We start from the raw sequence: 20,353 nt of genomic DNA on the forward strand, positions 1-20,353 counted from the left end.
AGTTCTTAGGTATATGTATTTCAAATGTTTTCTTCCAGGACTTCCCTGGCAGTCCAGCAGTTAAGACTGTGCCTTTCCTTTCCCTTTTTGTAACAGTCGCTTATGAATAGCAGGTGTTTTTAATTTCAGCATCCCAGCGGACTTTTTATTGCCTCATTCCTGAGTAGGAGCATATAACTGAGGCAGGATTACAAGACAGAGAAATGCCAGCAACATAAGAAGAGGCCCAGAGGAACAGGGAAAATGACCCGGGGTAGGACAGAGATGATTCCCGAGACAGTGATCCTAAAACCCGCCGCTGTGTGATCAGCTCAGGTGTGAGGCAGCACGGTGGGCCGTGTGGCCCTGCCCATGCTAGGCTTGCCCGGGCATGGCGTCTGGTTGTCTGTGTTGGTCTAGCTGTCTGCGTGGGCGGCTCTGGTGCTCTGGCCTCCTGGGCCCCACAGGCGGTGCCAGTGATCCTGCAACTCCTATCAGCCCAGTCCTGGAGGATGGGCCGGGAGAGTAGCCACCTTCCTGCTCCCAGGGCAGGGCCTGGCTATTTCCCTCCTTCCCATGAGGATCTTCCCGTGTCGTTCCCCCAAGGTGAGAACTTGAGCCTCTCGGGAATGGGGTGGTGACAGAGCCAGCCACTCATCCCATTATACCTTCATTTTCAGTGTCTAAGGGCACATTATGGGGGCTTGCTGAGATCAGTGCCCCCAGGGGTGTATTTTGCATCCATAACTCAGGATGCCAGGAGGAAGGGCCAATCATAACAAGAAAGAATTTTGACAATTAAAAGTATGTATAGAAGGGCTTCCCTGGTGGCGCAGTGGTTGAGAATCTGCCTGCCAATGCAGGGGACACGGGTTCGAGCCCTGGTCTGGGAAGATCCCACATGCCGCGGAGCAACTAGGCCCGCGAGCCACAACTACTGAGCCTGCGTGTCTGGAGCTTGTGCTCCGCAACAAGAGAGGCTGCGACAGAGGCCCGCACACCGCGATGAAGAGTGGCCCCCGCTCGCCGCAACTAGAGAAAGCCCTCGCACAGAAACGAAGACCCAACACAGCTAAAAATAAATAAATTAATTAAAATTTTAAAAAAAAGTATGTATAGAGCCTTCCCTGGCCGTCCAGTGGTTAAGACTCCACACTTCCAATGAGGGGGCCCGGGTTCAATCCCCGGTCAGGGAACTAGATCCCCCATGCCATGACTAAGAGCCCATATGCAGCAACAGGGATCCCGCATGCCACAACTAAGACCCAGCGCAGCCAAATAAATAAATAAATATTTAAAATTTAAAAGATAAAAGTATACATAAAGAAATTAATTCAGAAAATGGAAAAAAGACACAGAAAATCCAAGAGAGAATTTAAGAGACATGGAGGATAAATCCAGGATTCATCTAACAATACAAATTCCAGAAACATACAGCAGAGAACAGGAAGGCGTCAGATTATCAAGTAAACATCATAGCCACTTCTCAGGGTGGGGACTTCAGACTGATAGGCCCCCAGAGCCATGAGCAAAAGGGGTTTCAGAGGAACAAAGAGGAGATGCTACAAACGTCCAGAAAACCTGTAGAGGCAGAGCCTGGCCCAAACTCCTCAACCTCAGCTTGGGACAGAAGACACGTGACAAGGTCTTCAGCGCTGTTGCGGGAAGAGATGTAAGCCCGGGGCCCTGGGGTGTGAGGGTGTGGATGCCTCTGGCTGGGTGACAGCCTCTCAGGAAGTTACTGGAGTGCAATTACTGAGCGAGCCCTGTGCAGCGTGGCTGTGTGTCGGGGCCGAGGGGTCAGCCTTTAGCTGCCTCTGTTTCCCTTCTGAGTTCAGAACATTGAGAACCAAGAGATGGAGTGGAGGAGGCTGCCAGGAGAATGGGGGCCTGAGCTGGGCGGGTCCCCAGGACTGGGTGGCGCCAGTCACAGGGCTGAGCTGGCAGCCTCACCTGGAAGCCCGTGAGTCTGAGAGAGGTGGGGCAGGGAAACCGAGGGCAGCTCCCGCTCCAGCCCCCTGGGAGAAGGCCGAGTGGGGCAGGGGATCGTGGGACTCTCACCCTGATGGGAGCTCTTGAGGTGGGGAAGAGGGTCCTTTCCAGCAGGAGGAAACCAGGAGAGAGGAAGAGGGCATCCAGGAATACCGAGGACCGCCTGGGGGAGCTGTGAGTCTCGGGCCTGGATGCTGGCTGTGAGGCAGCCCAGGGAGAGACGAGATGGGCATGGAGACTGAGGGCCCTGGAGGGACCACACCCCAGGAGAAGAAAGGATCACATTATAGGGTGTGTCCTGGGAAGCGGACACCACTCAGGAAACAGGAGAGAACCAGACAGAGAAGGGGCGGGGGGAGAGACAGAGAATTGAAAACTCCGGGAGAAATGATGAGATGGGAACCGTCATAATCGTTCGCTGTTGGGTGAGCCGTGAATCACTTTATTGTTGTAATAGTTTATGGACTTTTGGGTTCAGCCCGTGGGTGAGGCTTACACAGCCAGGGGAGTGGAGCCGTGAGCCCCATGTCGGGGGTGTGGGGTGGGGCTGCTCAGGAAGCCGGCAAGTAGTGCGGAGGGAAGAGTGGCGTGTTGTTTAGAGACAGACAGAACCAACAACAAAACTACCGGGAGGGGTGGTTCTGGGCTCATGGGTCTGGTGTCTCTCCTTGTGGGTCCACTAGCAGCTCCGTCTGTGCAGAGCAAAACCCCACAGGACCACAGGGGAGAGGGACAAACCCACGCCCACGGTGGGAACACGAGCCCTCCGATGTCCTTCATGCAGTGTTACAGGCCCCAGCCCAATCTTGACCTCGTCCTCCACTAGGTCCTCTGCGTCCCTCCTGCCCTCAGCGTGCCTGCAGGTCTCTGCTGGCCCCGCCGTGCTCTTTTCACCACCAGCTCTTTTTGTTCCAGGAGCTGCTCCAGGAGTTTGAATCTGAAATGCAAAAGCGGGAGCACGCGTTCCGCCTGCAGGCTGACAGCATGAGCAATGTGGTCCTAGCACACGAGCTCAAGGTAGAGGGCGCCCTCGGACTGTGATCATTTCCTCAGCAGAAGTGAGAAGCCCCTTGCGAGTTAGGGTTCACATGAAGGCCTCCCGCTTTGTATGTGGGCCTCGGTCTCTGCCACACAGAGTTGGGGGTGACATGCAGGTGACATGCTTGCCACTGTGCCTGCCAGGGCCCCGGTCAGGAGTGACGGCCACTCTGCCCAGCCAGAGGAACGCTGGTGCCACCAGTCCAGGTCTAGTTACCTGACCTTGAGGAAGTGCCTCCCCCAGGAGAAACCGCCACCCCGCAAACTCTGTCCTTGGCCTGTGTACTCCCGTGACACCTTGGAATGGGCCTGTGAGGAGGTGCCACTCATCCCCCTATGTTCAGGAGGAGGCCTGTCTGCAGTCGGTGCTCCCAGCCGTGGTGCTGGCTCCCCTCCGTGAGCAGGACTTCTCTAAAGCACTGGCCCCGACACGGCCAGGGCACACATGAGGAGCACGCGTGCCTGGCCTTTAGCACCGAGACAGGGAGCAGCCTGGAGGGGCGGGGGAGTTGTGCCGGGGACAAGGAAGCAGGGTTGATGCCTGGCCCGGCCCTGCTGCCCCAGCTGGTCACATCCGGGCAGCGTCCAGCCAGGTGTTAGTAGTAAGATCGACACCCTGCCCTAGTGGTCAGCAAGGTCCCTCCTCTAGGCCACCAGCCTCCCCACAGGGCTGCAGTCCAGGGGGCAGCACCAGGCCCTGCCTGACCCCTCTGCGGGAGTCTCCCTGACTTTCCCCTGGAGGAATGCACCCAGGGCCAGTAGGACCTTGAGGCTGGGGCTGCCTCACAGTGACCCCCCCTCCGAGGCCACTTTGGGGACTTCTGAGCACCAGGGGAGAGAGGGCAGGCGGGACGTGCAGGGCCAACCTGTGCCTCAGTGCACTGGGCACTCCTGTCAGAGGAGCGGGGGATGGGTGGGTGGGCCAGGGGATGCCCCACTCCCATCTCCAGCTGCCGTGAGTCGGTTCTGGTCCCCTGAACACCTGCCCCTTGAGGGCATCACAGGTTATACACAGAACTGATTTGGGGGCAGCAGTACCATCACCTCTGCATCATAGTCAAGGAAGCTGAGGCCCGGAGAAGCTATTTAAAAATTGAGTGTGTGGCTGGGGTTTGAGTGGGGCCACTCAGCAGGGAGCCACGTTCTTACAGCCTCCATCTGGCTGTGTGATTCCAGTATTCAAATCATGCCCGAGTCGGGTGCTGGGGTACGACAGGGACTCACACGGGGCCCGTGCTCTCAAGGTTGTGGGAGCATGTGAGGAGACTCACTGTTTTATTGCTTCTCAAATTCCAGTTTTCCTTCTCTCCCAGTTCTGATAAAATGGTAAGGCTTACCTCTAACACCTCAGTTTGTTCCACTTATATCCTTATTTTGAATTCTTCTCTTTCAAAGATTAAACTGCTGAACAAAGAGCTCGTGGCCCTGAGAGAGGCCGGGGAGAAGGCTGCGGAGTCCCTGCAGAGCGCCGAGGCGGTGAATGCGGAGCTGGAGGACAGGCTGCAGCGCAGAGACTGGGAGCTCAGGGACCTGGCTGCCGTGAAGGACGCCCGGTGCGGAGTCTCCCCGTCTCCCTGTGGGCGATGTGGCCAACGCGCCCGATGTTTAGCGCGGTCTGGACTCCATCCTGGAGGCATCTGCCTGTTCTGGCTTATTCCAGGCCGGCTTTGCTGTAGCCCCTTACCTGCTTTTTCCACTAATATTTGATTCTTTCAGGATAAAAGACTTAGAGGGTAAACTTCACTCTGTGCAGCTCACCAGGAAAAAAGAAGAGGAGATGTTTAGGAGGAAGTGAGTGTTTCTGGCTCCAGTGTCAGCGTAGGGAAAATGTTCCCTGATCCCCTTGGGGGCAGACCCAGCCCTTCTGTGGGACCGTTAGCTGGGTCAGGCCTGCTCTTCCAGGGTCTCCCCTCACTTTTCAGTTCAAATGAGTACATTTGTGTGTGTTAGGAGGAATGTCATCAAAACACTGAGAATTACAGAACACGCCTTGTAAAATGAATTGCTGAAAGCCGTCCAGATTGACACTTAGAGCCAATGTACTTGACCCGTTGAAACAAGTCTTGGGAGCAGGGTGCACACAGATGCTCCGTGTCCTCACACACTGCGTGACCCCACAGAGTCACGTGCAGCCCAGGTGGCGTTATTTACGGAGCCAAGGTGACAAGAAACCTGTGTTCCTTGGTTCTTTGGTGTGGGCTGGGGTGTCCATGCCCTGGAGTCTTGGTGTTTGCCTTTTGAAAGTAGCTAACCAATGGTCATAGAATAATGCAGTGCAGAAATAACTCCCTCCCTTCACTAGCTGTCATGATCAAACTTTTGTTGTGATTTGGTGAAAAAGAAAGGTATATCCTGACAGAAACTAATGGGTACAGCAACTGGCATGAGTATAGTTTTTTGCTACTAGAAGGTGGAAAATACTGAACAGTTTGCAAGGTGAGTAAGATGAAGATTGATTATAATTGGAATGAAAAGTACGGCATGCGACTTGATTAAATAAGGCTTAACCATCTCATTGAACAATGCTGATGGAATCTGAAAGAAATCATGTAGAATTACCTTTTTGAGGGCTTTTTACTCTTCATCGAAACCAAATAGAATAAAAGCATAAAACATCATGGACATCATGTCAGCTGTCAGCGACACCCAACAGTGTATTTTCGAGACGAATGTTCTGTTGACAGAGTTCCAGTAGGTTTGGCATCTCTAGTGAAGACAGACATGCAGCCTGCATCCCGTGGCCCCCAGTTCTGGGAAGCCTCAGATTCTGGGTTGAAAGCAGCCCAGCAAATGGGGTAGCTGCAAGGCGAGGGCAGTTTACACCTGCCTTCTGCTTCCCAAGTCTGTGCGGGTTCTGCTGGTGGCCCTTCACTGAAGCACATGTTCTGGGGTCTTCCTCCCATGGGCTGTGAGCTTGGGAGGGCTGGGGCCCGGCGTCTCAGAGTCTCTCAGTCAGTGTTTTCTTGTGAGGAGTGAGGAGCCGAGAGAAGCGGGCAGAAGTGCCCTTCAGGAGGACATGCGTGCAGCACTCCTGCAGAATGAGGAAGGTTCTAGTCTCGAGGGTCCTGAGCGCAGGGCCTATGTGAGCCACTGGGGACCTTGCTGTGTTTCAGGCATGAGGAGCTGGACCGTCTGGCCAGGGAGAGGGACACGGTGCTGATGGCAGTGAAGAGCGCCCATGCGGAGCAGCTGCAGGCGGTAGAGGCCAGGGCCCTGGAGCTGCAGGGGCACTGCGACAACCTCGAGGTGCAGCTCCGCAGGGCTGAGTGGAGGCAGGCGGACACCACCAAGGAGAAGGACGCCGCCATTGACAAGTGAGCTGCGGCTGAGGGCCTGGCTGCCCAGTTACCTGTTTCAGATGAAGGGAAGTGGGCACAGGCTGTTGGGAGTCACTCCTGCCACTCCCGTCACTGTTGTTGTTGTTGTTTTAATTTTATTTACTTATTTATGGCTGTGTTGGGTCTTCGTTGCGGTGCGCAGGCTTCTCATTGGGGTGGCTTCTCTTGTTGCAGAGCACAGGCTCTAGGGCGTGCGGGCTTCAGTAGTGGTGGCTTGCGGGCTCAGTAGTTGTGGCTTGTGGGCTCGAGCACACGCTCAATAGTTGTGACGCACGGGCTTAGTTGCTCCGCGGCATGTGGGATCTTCCCAGACCAGGGCTCAAACCCGTGTCCCCTGCATCTGCAGGCGGATTCGTAACCACTGCGCCACCAGGGAAGCCCCCCCGTCACTGTTTTTAACGATTTTCTTTTCTCCTTTTCTTTTATTTGAAAGTATGTGGTTAGTATGTGTAGATGTATGTATGAATGTGTGCGTTTATTTATTTGTGGTAAATACACATAGCATAAAATTTACCATCTTAGCCATTTTTAAGTTCAGTGGCATCAAGTACATTCACAGTTGTGCAACCATCACCCCATTCGTCTCCAGAACTCTTTTCCCTGTAAAACTAAAACTGCCCATTAAACAGTAACTCCCCATCCCCCTCTCCCAGTCCCTGGCACCCACCATCCTACCTTCTGTCTCTGTGAATTTGACTTCTGACTCTGTGAATTTGAATTCCACATGAGTGGAATCCTACAGTGTCTGTCCTTCTGTGACTGGCTTATTCCACTCAATGTGATGGCTTCAAGGTTCATCCATGTTGTAGCGGGTGTCAGAATTTCCTTCCTTTTTAAGGCTGAATAACGTTGCATTGTTTGTATAGAACTACATTTTGTTTATCAGTTCATCCACTGATGGCCATTTTGGTTGTTTCCACCTTTTGGCTGCTGTGACTAGTGCTACTATGACTATGGGTGAGCAAATATCTGCTCAAGTCTCTTCTCAGTTCTTTTGGGTATGTACGCAGAAGTGGAGTTGTGGATCATATGGTAACTCTATATGTTTAACTTTCTGAGGAACTGCCAAACTGTTTTCCACAGTGGATGCACCATTTTTCACAAAGGTTCCAGTTTCTCCATAAACTAGTTTCTTTTTATTTTTTTTAATTAAAAACCATTATTTTAAATTATTTTTTATTTTTTTGGCCGCACTGTGCAGCTTGCAGGATCAGTTCCCCAACCAGAGATTGAACCCAGGCCCTCAGCAGTGAAAGCACAGAGTCCTAACCACTGGACTGCCAGGGAATTCCCAACTAGTTTCTTTTTAAACCTAGTTTTCTTTTTCGGCATCTTAACCAGGCCATGACATGTAAGCCACTCTGTCCCACTGTGCCTGGTGTCTGCAAAGGACCATTGTAACTGAAGTCATAATTGAACTCAGCCTTTTGGCGGCCAGTAAGGAAGTGATCTTTAGAGAAGCTGTGTTTACAGAAGACAATTAAGACAAATAAGTCATTTGTAGAGCCTACTGTTTAGCAACTGGCTTTTCTCCTTTGTTTGGAAAATATTTCTATCTCTTTTTTTTACAGAGAATTCTCTGCCAAGTTATATTTCTGTTTAAGGGGAAAATGGCTCTTAAACTATAGAATACCAGGAAGTTAAAGTTTATTCAGGATAGCTTCCTTAGAGTCACACGTTTTATTGTTTGATCTGTTAAACGCAGGTAGCGGTAGCTGGAGGGGTGAGGCAGCTCAGTCTGACGGGCGTGTGTTTCCCCAGCCTCTCCTCCGTTTGGACAGGCTCTCCCTGGGCCCTTCTCACGGACGGCGACTCAGAGCCCAATATCCGGGTGCACAGAGCTTCCTGCGGGCAGGCCTCCTTCCTCTGCTCTCACCTCTTGGCATGTCCACCCTCGCGTTCCTTCCTGTTCTTCCGTGGGACCAGTCAAGTGGCCATGACAAGCAGCATCAGTGGGTTCCCAGGAGAAGTCTTAGTGTCGTATCAGTGTCTTTTCATACCCAGACATACTCTTTACAAATCAGCAACAAAACGGCCCATACTGTGAGCTTGCCGTCTCTTTGGGCCTATTTGTGATAGTTTTCCTGAGACCATTGGTTTGTGGATGGCGGAGTAGAGACATGATGACCTGAGACAGCGTTGTGAGAACTGTGTGTGTCCGTGCAGGTGTGTAACCTGTCACATGGACTGTGATGGGGCCACACGGCACTTTAACCTCCTAGTACCCAGAGGTAAGATGCAAAAAGAAACAGGAGAAATTAACTCCAGGAGACTTCCCTGGTGGGCCAGTGGTTGAGATTCCACGCCCCCAATGATCGGGTTCAATTCCTGGTCAGGGAACTAGATCCCACATGCTGCAACTAAGAGTTAACATGATGCAACTAAAGATCCTGCGTGCCGCAACTAAAAAGATCCCGCATGCTACAGCTAAGACCCGGCACAACCAAATAAATAAATAATTATTTTTAAAAAGAAAAAAAAGAAGTTAACTCCGATAACATTATATCTAACCCAGTATACAGTAAGTCCCCTACATATGGATGAGTTCCATTCCGAGTACACGTTCCTAAGTCCAATTTGTTCATGAGTCCGACAAAGTTAGCCTAGGTACCCAACTAACACAATAGGCTATATAGTATTGTACTGTAATAGGTTTATAATGCTTTTCACACAAATAATACATAAAAAACACACAAACACAAAAAATAAAACATTTTTAATCTTATAGTATGATACCTTGAAAAGTACAGTAGTACAGTACAACAGCTGGCATACAGGGGCTGGCATCAAGTGACCAGGCAAGAACAGTTACTGACTGGAGGAGGGAGATGAGGTGGGAGGCGGTAGAGCTGAAGGATCGTCAGCAATAGGAGATGGAGGGCAAGCTGCAATTTCACCCACACCTGACCTTAATGGCACAGGTTCCGGTTCCTTGCTGGATTCAATTCTATCTACCCTCTTAAAGAAATGATCCAGTGATGTCTGGGTAGTAGCTCTTCTTTTCTCGTCATAGATGACATGGTAGCACTGGATTGCATTCTGCACGGCTGCTGCAACCTTCATATACCGTTCTACATTTGGGTCCTGTGCCTCAAATACTAACAGTGCCTCCTCAAATAAAGAAAATCCCTTGCCATTTCCTGCGTCGTGAATCTCTTCAGTTCTTCAGTTACTTCTTCATCTTCGTGTCTCTCTTCGTCCTTTCTCTGGGCCTCCAATTCCATCAGGTCTTCATTAGTAAGCTCCACGTTCACATCTTTGAAACTTCGCAACTTGAAGGTTCATGTGTAGGGGACTTACTTTAACCAAAATGCCATCCTGTTGCATATCATTAATAAGTAATCAATATAAAGTTATTAATGAAGAAGGATGACTAAACTTGCCTGAAAAAAATATTATTGAGATATTTTGCATTTTTTTGGTGCTAAGTTTTGAAGGCATATCTCAATTCAGATTGGCCACATGCCTGGGAGCCCCATGTGGCCCGTGGCCCAGTGCTGGGCAGCGCTGGTCCAAATGCTGGTCGGAGACCAGGACTCAGTGAGGGCGAGCTCTCTGCTCTCCAGAACACAGGCCTGCTTATGCTGGCTTGGTCTTGGCAAAGTGGAGCAGGAACCAGGATCCCATTCATGGACACATGCAAAGCCCCTGCTGTGTGCAGATCATCTCGTGGGAATTCATTAGAATTAAATATATGGTTCTCGAGCTCCAGCACCTTCTCTTATAGTTGGGGAAGCCCAACACACATGGAATCACGAAGGATCAGATCAGGGACTGTAATGGGAAGCTCAGAATGGATGTCCTGCTTGATGTGTGAGGCCTGGGCAGTCGACCTCCCAGGGCCACCAGCTGCTCCCCTTTCCCACCCGGAAAATCAGATAAGGTCCAGTTACAAAGTACCTCCTAGCTGATGTCCTCCGGCCTCGGAGCAGAGTTGCCAATGAGTAGGTAGAGGGGAAGGAGTGCTTTGGAATTCCAGGGCAGGCCAGGCATCTCGTGTCCTTTCGTCTTCAGCGACACACAGATCGGAGGAGAACCTTTCATTTCCCTCTGTCACGTCAGACATGGGGCACTCGAGGCTCCAAGGCTAAGTGTCTGGTGGGGCACAGCCAGGGTGAAGCCCGGATGCTGTGAGCAACCAGCCCACCCGCACACACTTCCCCACGTGGATTTGGCTCCAGGTCAGTGCCTGAGGTGGGGGCCAGCTTTGTCACGGGTTCCTGGGCCCCCACCTGCTACTTTCTCACCCCGACATGGGACCAGAGCAGGTGCCGCCCCAGAGAGAGGGTGCTGGGCAGACCCGGAGGGGAGCAGCTCCAGCCCCCATTCTGACACTAGCACTGTGTCTTAGCTGGACAAGTTCTGCAGTTTCCAACTTTTTGTGGCCCCTTGTGATATTATTTTATTTTAGGTAAGAGTCAGTATGACTCTGGACATATTGTGCTAGAAGTAATTTGTTTAAATTATACGGGCTTCCCTGGTGGCGCAGTGGTTAAGAATCCGCCTGCCAATGCAGGGGACACAGGTTCGAGCCCTGGTCCAGGATGATCCCACATGCCGCGGAGCAACTAAGCCCGTGAGCCACAACTACTGAGCCTGCACTCTAGAGCCCACGAGCCACAACTACTGAGCCCATGCGCTGCATCTACTGAAGCCCACACGCTCTAGAGCCCGTGCTCCGCAACAAGAGAAGCCACTGCAATGAGAAGCCTGCACACCGCAATGAAGAGTAGCCCCGCACACCGCAACGAAGAGTAGCCGCCCTCGCCGCAACTAGAGAAAGCCCACGTGCCGCAACTAGAGAAAGCCCACGTGCAGCAACGAAGACCCAACACAGCCAAAAATAATAAATAAATTAAAATAAAATTTTTTTTAAATCTTAAAAAAAATTATATTAAGAAAAATGAGCTTTTCCCATAGCTAAGACTAATGCTGGAAATTTCATACTTGAAATGTCTTAATCCTTTGAAAATGTGACACTTTTATTACATGATGTTTCCAGGCAGGTTCAAAGAGGGTGCATTTTCCTAAGTTAGCAATAGAGCTGAAGAATCCTAATGCTTTACTGAGCAGCATGGCTTTCTTCTGGGCTGTGGGGTTTTGTACATTTTCCCATAGTCATTCCCCTTCTTCATTCCCACCTTGGTCTTTAAAGCATTTTCCCAAATGGGTTTCACTGCAGTCTTTTGTGGAAAGAGAACTCTGCTACTCAGAACGATAATAATCCTGGCTCGACCGCGAGCCATCCCCTGCCTGCTGCAGTGGGGTTGGCCTGTGAGCAGAGAGCCCCACCCTGCCACCGCATGTCTGTGCCGGGCGTCGCGAGGGCGCTGGGGTGCCCGAGAGAATGGAGAGCACAGGGCTCCTCAGGCGGGGACTCGGGCCTGGGGGTCACAAGCAGGGGCAGGAAGAGCAGAGCAGAGCCATCTCGTTCCTGTGGGGTCAGCTGACCCTTTGCTGAGGGCATTTTAACCCAGCAGTCCCCAACCTTTTTGGCACCAGGGACCATTTTCGTGGAAGAGAGTTTTTCCACGGATGGGGGTGGGGTAGGGGGGTGATGGCTCAGGAGGTAACGTGAGCTATGGGGAGCGGCAGATGAAGCTTCGCTGGCTTGCCCGCCACTCACCTCCTGCTGTGCGGCCTGGTTCCTAACAGGCCAGGGTAACCAGCACAGCAGGGACTTCCCTGGTGGCTCGGTAGTTAAGACTACATGCTCCCATTGCAGGGGGCCCGGGTTCGATCCCTGGTCAGGGAACTAGATCCCACATGCATGCCCCAACTAAGAGTTCACATGCTGCAACTAAGGAGCCCACGAGCCACAACTAAGACCTGGTGCAACCAAATAAATAAATAAAACAAAAATAAATATTTTTTAAAAAATTATTTAAAAAGAAAAACCCCAGCACACCAGCCTTGACGTTCAGGCCTGTTTAAGCTGAAATGTTTAAAGAAGCTTCCCACGAGGGCACCTGCTCCCTCCTCCTTCCCATCTCTGCCCATGTTTGGATGGAGCTTTGTCTGAGGCTCAGGGCAGCTGCCCTCGGGACTTTGATCCAAGGCCTTATCGGCTGACAGCCATTTGCCTTCCCACGGCTTGTCCACCTCTGCACTGCACTCCGTGGCCCACCTGTGGGCCTGTGGCTCTGGGAAGTGGCCAGTGCGTGACCACAGCATTTACCCCACAGCATGCTGAGTACAGATTAGGAGGGAAACAGGCCAGGGCTGCAAATAGGGTGACCACCCTGCGAGCTTTGTGTGGTTAATATCATGGCTACTCTAGTCAATATCTTTAGGTGTTTTTTCCTAAAGTTTTTCTTCTTGGGAGATTTATCAGATTTTTGGTGATTCTACCAAGGAATGTAAAGGGTTTCTATAGAACCTTATCTTACTGTTCAATTTGGAGATATGTGTTGAATGTCTCTATGTGGAAGGGCTGTGCTGGGCATGGCAAGGGGTGCCCAGGTGAGTCAGATGGCAATGGTTCAAAACCGTTGGCTCCGAGAGACACGCCCTGGCACACGTTTCCCTGCGCACCTGGCGTGGGCTTGGCATTCTGCAGGTGTTAGTCGATGCTTGGGTTGGTGGGAGGGATGGGTGTATATTTCTTCTAGGGTAGGACCATTTCTTAATCTAGGCAAGGAAGTCTCTGCCCTGATGAGTGTGAAAGAGACCCTGATCTGTAGCATTTCCTTTGAGGGCTGCGTGCATTTCCTTTGAGGGCTGTGTGTGTGTGTATTTGTTGTAAAAGAGAGCTCGAGTGAGAACCACGCCCACATTCACGTAGCTTCCCTTCTTTGTTTAGACTTCGGGAAGATGCGTCAGCTCTAAAATCCCGCTGGGATGCCCAGATTGCTCAACTTTCCAAGGAGATGGTCTCCAAAGACCTTCAGGTTCAGTCGCTGCAGGAAGAAGAGGTGAAGCTGAAGGCACAGCTGGCCAGATGCCAGCAGGGCATTGGAAGGTACCATGTGGTGGGGGAAGGGGATGAAGATGGGGCGGCGGGGTGGGTGGTCAGAGGAGGCCTTTCCCACAGAGCGCGGTTCTCGGTCTGCACCAGGGCTGTAAAAGTGTGTGTGCCATTTGGTCCTGTGTCAGGAATCACCTCTGAGGTCTTTTGTCTGACTGTTAGTGTCTTAGTCTCTCTTCCTATCAGTTGGAATGAGCACTTGGCTAAAGATAATATTCTCTTTCTTGAGAAATCATTGAAATATAATAAATGTACCAATTTTAACGGTACAATTGATGAATCTCGACAGATATGTGCATAAATGTGCAGTATAACCACTACTACAGTCAGGATATAAAACCCTTCCATTGCCCGAAGTCCCCTCACACCCTGGCACCTGCCGGGATGCTTTCTGTCACTGTGGGTTTCTCTTGATCTGGAATTTCATCTGCGTGGAATCCTACAGTTTATAGTCTTTTGTGTCTGGTTTCTTTGGATATTTATTTGAATATTCAGGTCTTCTATTTTGTGTGTGTGTGTTGCTTTTGGTAATTTGTATCTTTCAATGAGTTGTCCATTTCATCTAATTGTTGACTTTATTGGCATAAAATTGTTTATAGTATTTCTTTATTGTCCCTCTAATATGTGTAAAATCTGTAGCAGTGTCCTCTCTCCTTTTTTTTTTTAATTTTTTTTTTTTTTTAACATTTTAGGTTACAAATACAAATTGACTCTTTATTTATTTATTTATTTATTTATTTTTGGCTGCGTTGGGTCTTCGTTTCTGTGCGAGGGCTTTCTCCAGTTGCGGCAAGTGGGGGCCACTCTTCATCGCGGTGCGCGGGCCTCTCACTATCGTGGCCTCTCTTGTTGCGGAGCACAGGCTCCAGACACGCAGGCTCAGCAGTTGTGGCTCACGGGCCCAGTTGCTCCGCGGCATGTGGGATCCTCCCAGACCAGGGCTCGAACCCGTGTCCCCTGCATTGGCAGGCAGATTCTCAACCACTGCGCCACCAAGGAAGCCCCCTCTCTCCTTCTTGATACTGGTAACTTGTACTGTCTCTTTTTTTCTCCATCAGTCTAGCTAGAGATTTATCCATTTTACACATTTTTCCAAAGAGCCAGCATTTGGTTTCATTGATTTTTCTCAATTGTTTTTCTGTTTTCAGTTTCACTGATAACCTGCTCTTATCCTTATTATTGTCTTTCTTCTGTTTGCTTTGCTTTAATTTGATGTTCTTTTGATAGCTTCTAAGGCTTTCCCCACAAGGTCTCATCTGCCAGGAAGGCTGGTGGGTTTTTTATTTCAGACATTTCACTTTTCATTTCTCTCCTCATTGTGTGTGTGGTTGCCTTTAATCTCTGAACATATTTACAGTAGCTGTTTTAAAGTATTTTTCTGCTAATTACATCACCTCTCTTGAGGGTCTGATTCTGTGGCAGCCAGGTCCCCCAAGTAAGTGGGTCTCACTCAGCTGGAATCAAGGTGTCGGCCGGGCTGCCCTCTCTTCTGAGGCTCGGGCTCCCCTTACCAGCTCATCTAGGTTGTCGGCGGAGGTCAGTTCCAGCGGCTGTGGGTCTGATGTCTCTGTTTCCCTGCCGGCTGTCAGCCGGGGTTGTCCTGGCCACGTGGTCCTCTCAGCACGGCCAGCAGGAGAATCTCCCTGCAGTGGGCAGGACGAAGCCTTACTCGGTGTCCCCTGTAGAAGGTGTTACCATCCCGCCCTGGTCACAGCCCTGCCCACCGGGGGAGAGGCCTTCCAGCGATCTTCACCCTGCGTTGCTCTGCGTGGCTGACGAGAAGCCTCGTGCGGGTCCGGTTCTCTCCCCCATGCACTTTTCTTCCATCCCAGCCGGTGGTCTGTACCTTCCCCATGGCGTCTGAAGCCCCTCCTGTCCAGCACTCGGAAGCTCTCAGGCAGAAGGCTCACATCCCTCTCCAGCCATGGTGGATTTCTTCCTATTTCCATGGTTATTTCCTCCTTCCATTCTGATTTCTCCCAACCCCCGGTAGATGGACGCTGGTCTTCTGAGTTCTGTTTGACCTTTCAGCTCACTGTTGACTATCCAGCTGTGTCTGCTCTGCTGTGAACCCTCTCGCGTTTCTCTAGTGCAACCATTTTCTTGTTTGAGTTTGCTGGCTTTCTTCCTGTCTCCTCTTACTGAGTTTGACCTCCTCTCCCACAGTGCTGGGTTTCTCGGTATTGGGAGACCCGGCCGCCTGCTCCTCTCTGAACCTGGGCCTGTGTGAAGGTGTAAGCCAAGCCCGTGAACACGGCCGGCCTGGGGGCCCAGGAGGGGCGCCTCCCACCTCAGCTACGTCACAGCCCAAAGGGACCTCAGGAAAACGTTCAAGTTGGTGATTTTCACCCCCGCAGGTACAAGCAGCAGCTGTCTCTGGCTGTAGAGAGGGAGCAGAGCCTGGAGCGTGACAAGGTGCAGTTGGAGCTGGCCTGGCAGCGCCGCTGCGAGGGTGTCGAGCGGGAGCAGTACCAGCGGACTGAGGACTTGATTCAGGGCCTGACCGCGGCCAGAGACCAGGTCTCTGCTCCCCAGGGCTGTCTGACTTCTTTCTGCAGAAGGAAGGGCTGGGAACGTCCACTGCCGTGCGTGGAGCCCGGCTTGGGCCCTCACCGAGTTATCCTTTGCATTTGAAAACACTCAGCCTCACTGAGCAGTTTGATTTATAACAACAGGACTTAAAGTGATAAGATGAGTCCCTGCCCGTAGCCTTTCTCTAACGGCCAGTGCAGCTGCCTCTGGAGCTGGATCAGCGCTTGCTGTGCTCTGCCGGCTCTGATGGCCACGTATTTCCTGGGGTTTCTCACCCGAGTGTCTGCTGTCTGCTTCCCAGCAGGATGGGGAGCTGGTCTGGACCCTGAAGGTGGCACTGCTTCCTTGTAATCCTCCCAGGATGAACTGAGTCTGTGTTTTCCCCAGGTTGCGGCCAAGCTGCAGGAGACAGAGCGGGTGCTGTGTGGCCAGGAGGTGGTGCTGAAGGCCGTGACCCGAGAGAGAGACCAGGCTGTGCAGGCGCTGGGGACACGCGGACTCCACCCTGAGGAGGAGGCGCAGGTGAGGGGCCGCCTCCTGCTGAGCCTCCGCACGGCTCTTCCTCCCAAGCCCCTTAGAGACACCCACTCTCCCAGCCAGAGGGAAAATATGCCAAATAGAAGCAACACTGGAGGCAGGTCTTTTCAGCCCTATTTCTTTTAAAATGACTGTTTGCACAAACAAGGGTGAGGCTGAGCCTCAACCAGTTAACGGGAGTCTACACTCAATCTTTGTATCTTCAGCATCTGAAATATCAAAACCCCCCTAATTCAGATATTGCACCGTGGCAGACAGTAACACAAAGAACCAAGAGGTTAGAGCTTTATCCCAAAACACACTTCTTCACACGTGGTGAGTAAGCCATTCAACATGCGACGACGGCCATTCCTCTCATAAAGCACAGACTTCCTTACTGCTTTGCACTGGCCAGAGCCTGATACTGACTATGGGATGCCTGCGGGTTGAATGGTGGCCTCAGAAGACATGTTCCGGTCTCAGTGCCTCAGGATGGGACCTTCCTTGGAAATAAGAGTCTTTATGGATGGAATTAGTTAAGATGACATCACTTGGGAGCAGGGTGGGCCTAACCCAATAGGACTGGTGTTCTTAGAAAAGCACACACGTGAAGACAGACACAGGAGGAAGGCCATGTGATGACAGAGGCAGAGAGCGGAGCCTTGTGTCTGCGGGCCGAGGGGTGCCAAGGACTAGCGCCAGTAAAACCTGAAGCCAGAAGCGGCAGGATTCGACTCAGAGTTGCAGAGGGGGCACTTGCTTCCCCTGAGGGGGACCCTTGGCGCATGCCTAGAGTTTGGCATTACAGTGAACACAGCCCATGTCTTGCCTTGCCTCTTGCCTTGTCCCCTGTCCATCCAGGGCTCCGGAGGGAAGCCCTGTCACCGGGCTGCTATGAAATCTGGGCAACCCGCAAGGAGAAGTGCCTTCTAGAGCTGCACCAGCAGAGCTTAGCCCGAGCCTGTCTCAGACCTGACCTTCCTGGTTCAGTGGCCCACTGTTTCAGTAGTTGACCTCTGTCCATTTGTGGAAAGTCACTTACCCGGTCGTCCAGGATAATGGAGCCACTGAAATCCTTAGGATGTTTCCAGGGGTGCTGGCCTCTTCCCACCTGTCCAGCTGTCCACCTGCAGAGGGAGGATGGACGTGGCACAGGCTGCGTCTCCAGGCGTCCACCGGCCCTGCTTGTGCCTGTGTGCGCGCAGCCAGACTGTCGGGAGTGCGGGTTGTAGCTCATGTGTCCTTGCTGGGAGGATTCGTGCTCACTGTGGGTGGAAGGCGGCCCTGGGGCCTCACTGCGACCTCTGTGGCTGGCACTTGCCCGCAGTTGGTGCTGGGTTGACCTAGCGTTCACCTGGTGGAGGTGGGCTCCTGCCAGCCATGCTATGTGGGCAGTGACTGTCCTCTCTGTACAGGTGACTGTGCAGCCCCCAATCTGGCCACCCTCAGAAACCTCGGGAGCTTCTGAAACACACCCCTCTGAGTCCCAGCAGGACCTACTAGGCCCGATGCCTTAGGGGTTGAGCTCCGAAAGGCACATCTGTTAACAAGCCCCCGGGGAGATTCACCGTCAGCCAGTGGTCAGGCTTGGGAGCACCGATGTTCCCAGGAGGAGAGGTGGGGCCGACCCCAGCCTCCAGAGTCACCTGTGGTCCTGGGGGCTCACAGCAGTTAGTCTCTGCATGGGTGCCTTCCCTAGGACACATAGAGAAAACAAATGCCTCTTTTTTTTTTTTTTATCAATGAGCCCCCACCCCAATTTTTCTTTGTTGTATTTTCCCCCCAGGCTGGCAATTAAAAGAAGTCATTTGTCTCCAAGCACCAGCTCGGCTGGTCAGGGAGGCCTCTCATGGCTGGTTGCCTTGTTAAGTAAACAGGGGCTTTAGAAATGGTCTAGGGGTCAGAAACAAGTGCCCCGCCCATCCCATGCAGAGTGGGGAGATGCACACCTTTGTCCTGTACAGAGGGGCCCGGCCACGGGACCCCGGAGACAAAGCGAGTGGGGCGCGGCAGAGCAGCATCCCAGGCACCTGCGAATGTGAGCTGGCATGGCGGTCTTGACAGAGAGATGTGGCTTCCAAGCCAGGACCCAGGGTGGGGCAGAATGCTGCACAAGTTCCTGGCTGACCCAATGGAATGAAGTTTTTTGAATCCTGCAGATAATAGCAAAACACTTGTGCTCCCCCTACAGGGCCTTAATACTGGGAACAGGTTAAGGATGTGACCACCTGGTAAAGCGGCAGGTGTGGGCAGACAGCAGTTGGTGCTGAGTTCTGCAGGGGTGAGCCCTTGGCAAACACTAAGGTAGGAGCAGTGAGGGAATCTGTCATACACTGAAGTCAGAAATAGAGGCCGCCAGGGAGCAAGACACTGTGCTTCCTGGGGAGTGATGAGCCCATCACAGACTCCACTGTGCAGACGGGCAGGCTCTTGGCTTTGGCCACAGCTTCTCCCTCGCTTGGTACTAGTTCCGAGCACGGAGCTTCAGCAGAGCCGTGGTGATCACCCCACGGAGACCAAGGCACCACCGTCGGGCAGGCACTACCAGGGCAGAGACGCAGCCACGGCCGCAGGGACAGAGGATTCGCCTTGCAGCTGGGCTGCACTGCGGCTTTGAGGTGGATCCTGTTGTTCAGGACAAGGAAGCTGAGGACCTGAGAGGAGTGGTCCCTGCCCTACAGGTGGCAGAGGGAGAATGTGAGTAGCACCAGCCAGCTGCACACTCACGGCCCCGACCACACTGCTGTCTGCCTGAGTGGTAGCAGCCTGAGGCTCTGCCACGGAGAAGGTGGGAAATGTCCCAGTGGGCACAGAGAGGGAGGTCGGGTGTTTGCAGCAGGAGCAGTGGGGCCAGAGCAGTGGCTGGAAGGAGACAGAGCAGGTGCATAGCAGAGCCAGTGGTGGCTTGAAAAGCTGGGAACTGTGAGTAACAGAAGAAATAGCTTCATTCTGAAAGTAAAAGTAATATGTGGCCACTGCAGAAATTTTACAATTTAATTTAGCACAGTGTTCTCTGGAGTCAAGTGGGCCCAAGGTTCACCCCAGCTCAACTCCTCCTTGGCCGGACCTCTTGGGTCCCCTGTGGTGCCTTAGTGGGAAGTTGGTGACAGCGTGTGTCATGTGCTTGCTCAATGCCAGGGCTGAGCGTCGTGGCCGGGTCAGACCCGTGGAGGCCACGTGCGTGTCTGTCATCAGCGTGTGGCTTTGTGTGGTCGGGTGGCCCCCGAGAGCTCGCGTCTCTGTTTCCTCATCTGTGTGACGGGTACCCCGTGAACGCTTGGCCCACTGCGGGTGGATGTGAGCTCTGCAGATGTGAGCCAGCATCGCTTGGAACAGAGAAGAGAACAGATCGTGTCTGTCCAACACTCAGGCGTTTTAGTGTATTTCCTTCCAGCCACCTGTATCTCCATATCTCATGTATGTTCCTGTGCCCATACTGTGTTCATATAGCTCAGGTCATGCTATATAACGTTAATTCTTTTTTAAAGTTTCCATAAATATTTATCACATCATTAAAATTCTTCAAAAATGCAGGACTTCCCTGGTGGCGCAGTGGTTAAGAATCTGCCTGCCAATGCAGGGGACATGGGTTTGAGCCCTGGTCCAGGAAGATCCCACATGCCACGCAGCAGCTAAGCCTGTGCGCCACAACTACTGAACCTGCGTTCTAGAGTCCTGAGCCGCAACTACTGAGCCCACGTGCCACAACTACTGAAGCCTGCACACTTAGAGCCCACACGCCACAACTACTGAAGCCCGCGTGCTCTAGGGCCTGTGTGCTGCAACTACTGAGCCCACGTGCTGCAACTACTGAAGCCCACGAACCTAGAGCCCATGCTCTGCAACAAGAGAAGCCACTGCAATGAGAAACCCACACACCATGACGAAGAGTAGCCGCCGCTCGCCACAACTAGAGAAAGCCTGCATGCAGCAGCAAAGACCCAACGCAGCCAAAAAGAGAATAAATCAAAAATAAAATTCTTCAAAAATG

At 52.2% G+C, this 20,353-nt stretch overlaps 1 protein-coding gene across 7 annotated transcripts in view; it reads left to right on the top strand.

The window, feature by feature from the left end:
• CCDC57 (coiled-coil domain containing 57) overlaps positions 1 to 20,353 on the top strand; it is a 113,915-nt gene that overhangs the window by 20,290 nt on the left and 73,272 nt on the right. For 6 of the 7 annotated variants that reach the window (XM_007185906.2, XM_057536815.1, XM_057536816.1 and 3 more), the window contains 7 exons: positions 2,887 to 2,988; positions 4,405 to 4,562; positions 4,726 to 4,800; positions 6,123 to 6,323; positions 13,150 to 13,308; positions 15,672 to 15,834; positions 16,234 to 16,368. In XM_007185906.2, coding sequence (XP_007185968.1) covers positions 2,887 to 2,988; positions 4,405 to 4,562; positions 4,726 to 4,800; positions 6,123 to 6,323; positions 13,150 to 13,308; positions 15,672 to 15,834; positions 16,234 to 16,368 — 993 coding nt within the window. The remainder of the gene's footprint in view (positions 1 to 2,886; positions 2,989 to 4,404; positions 4,563 to 4,725; positions 4,801 to 6,122; positions 6,324 to 13,149; positions 13,309 to 15,671; positions 15,835 to 16,233; positions 16,369 to 20,353) is intronic. The other variant, XM_057536817.1, reaches the window with a different exon arrangement.

This window comes from Balaenoptera acutorostrata, chromosome 20 (assembly GCF_949987535.1).
Source record: "Balaenoptera acutorostrata chromosome 20, mBalAcu1.1, whole genome shotgun sequence".
NCBI classification, from domain to species: domain Eukaryota; kingdom Metazoa; phylum Chordata; class Mammalia; order Artiodactyla; family Balaenopteridae; genus Balaenoptera; species Balaenoptera acutorostrata.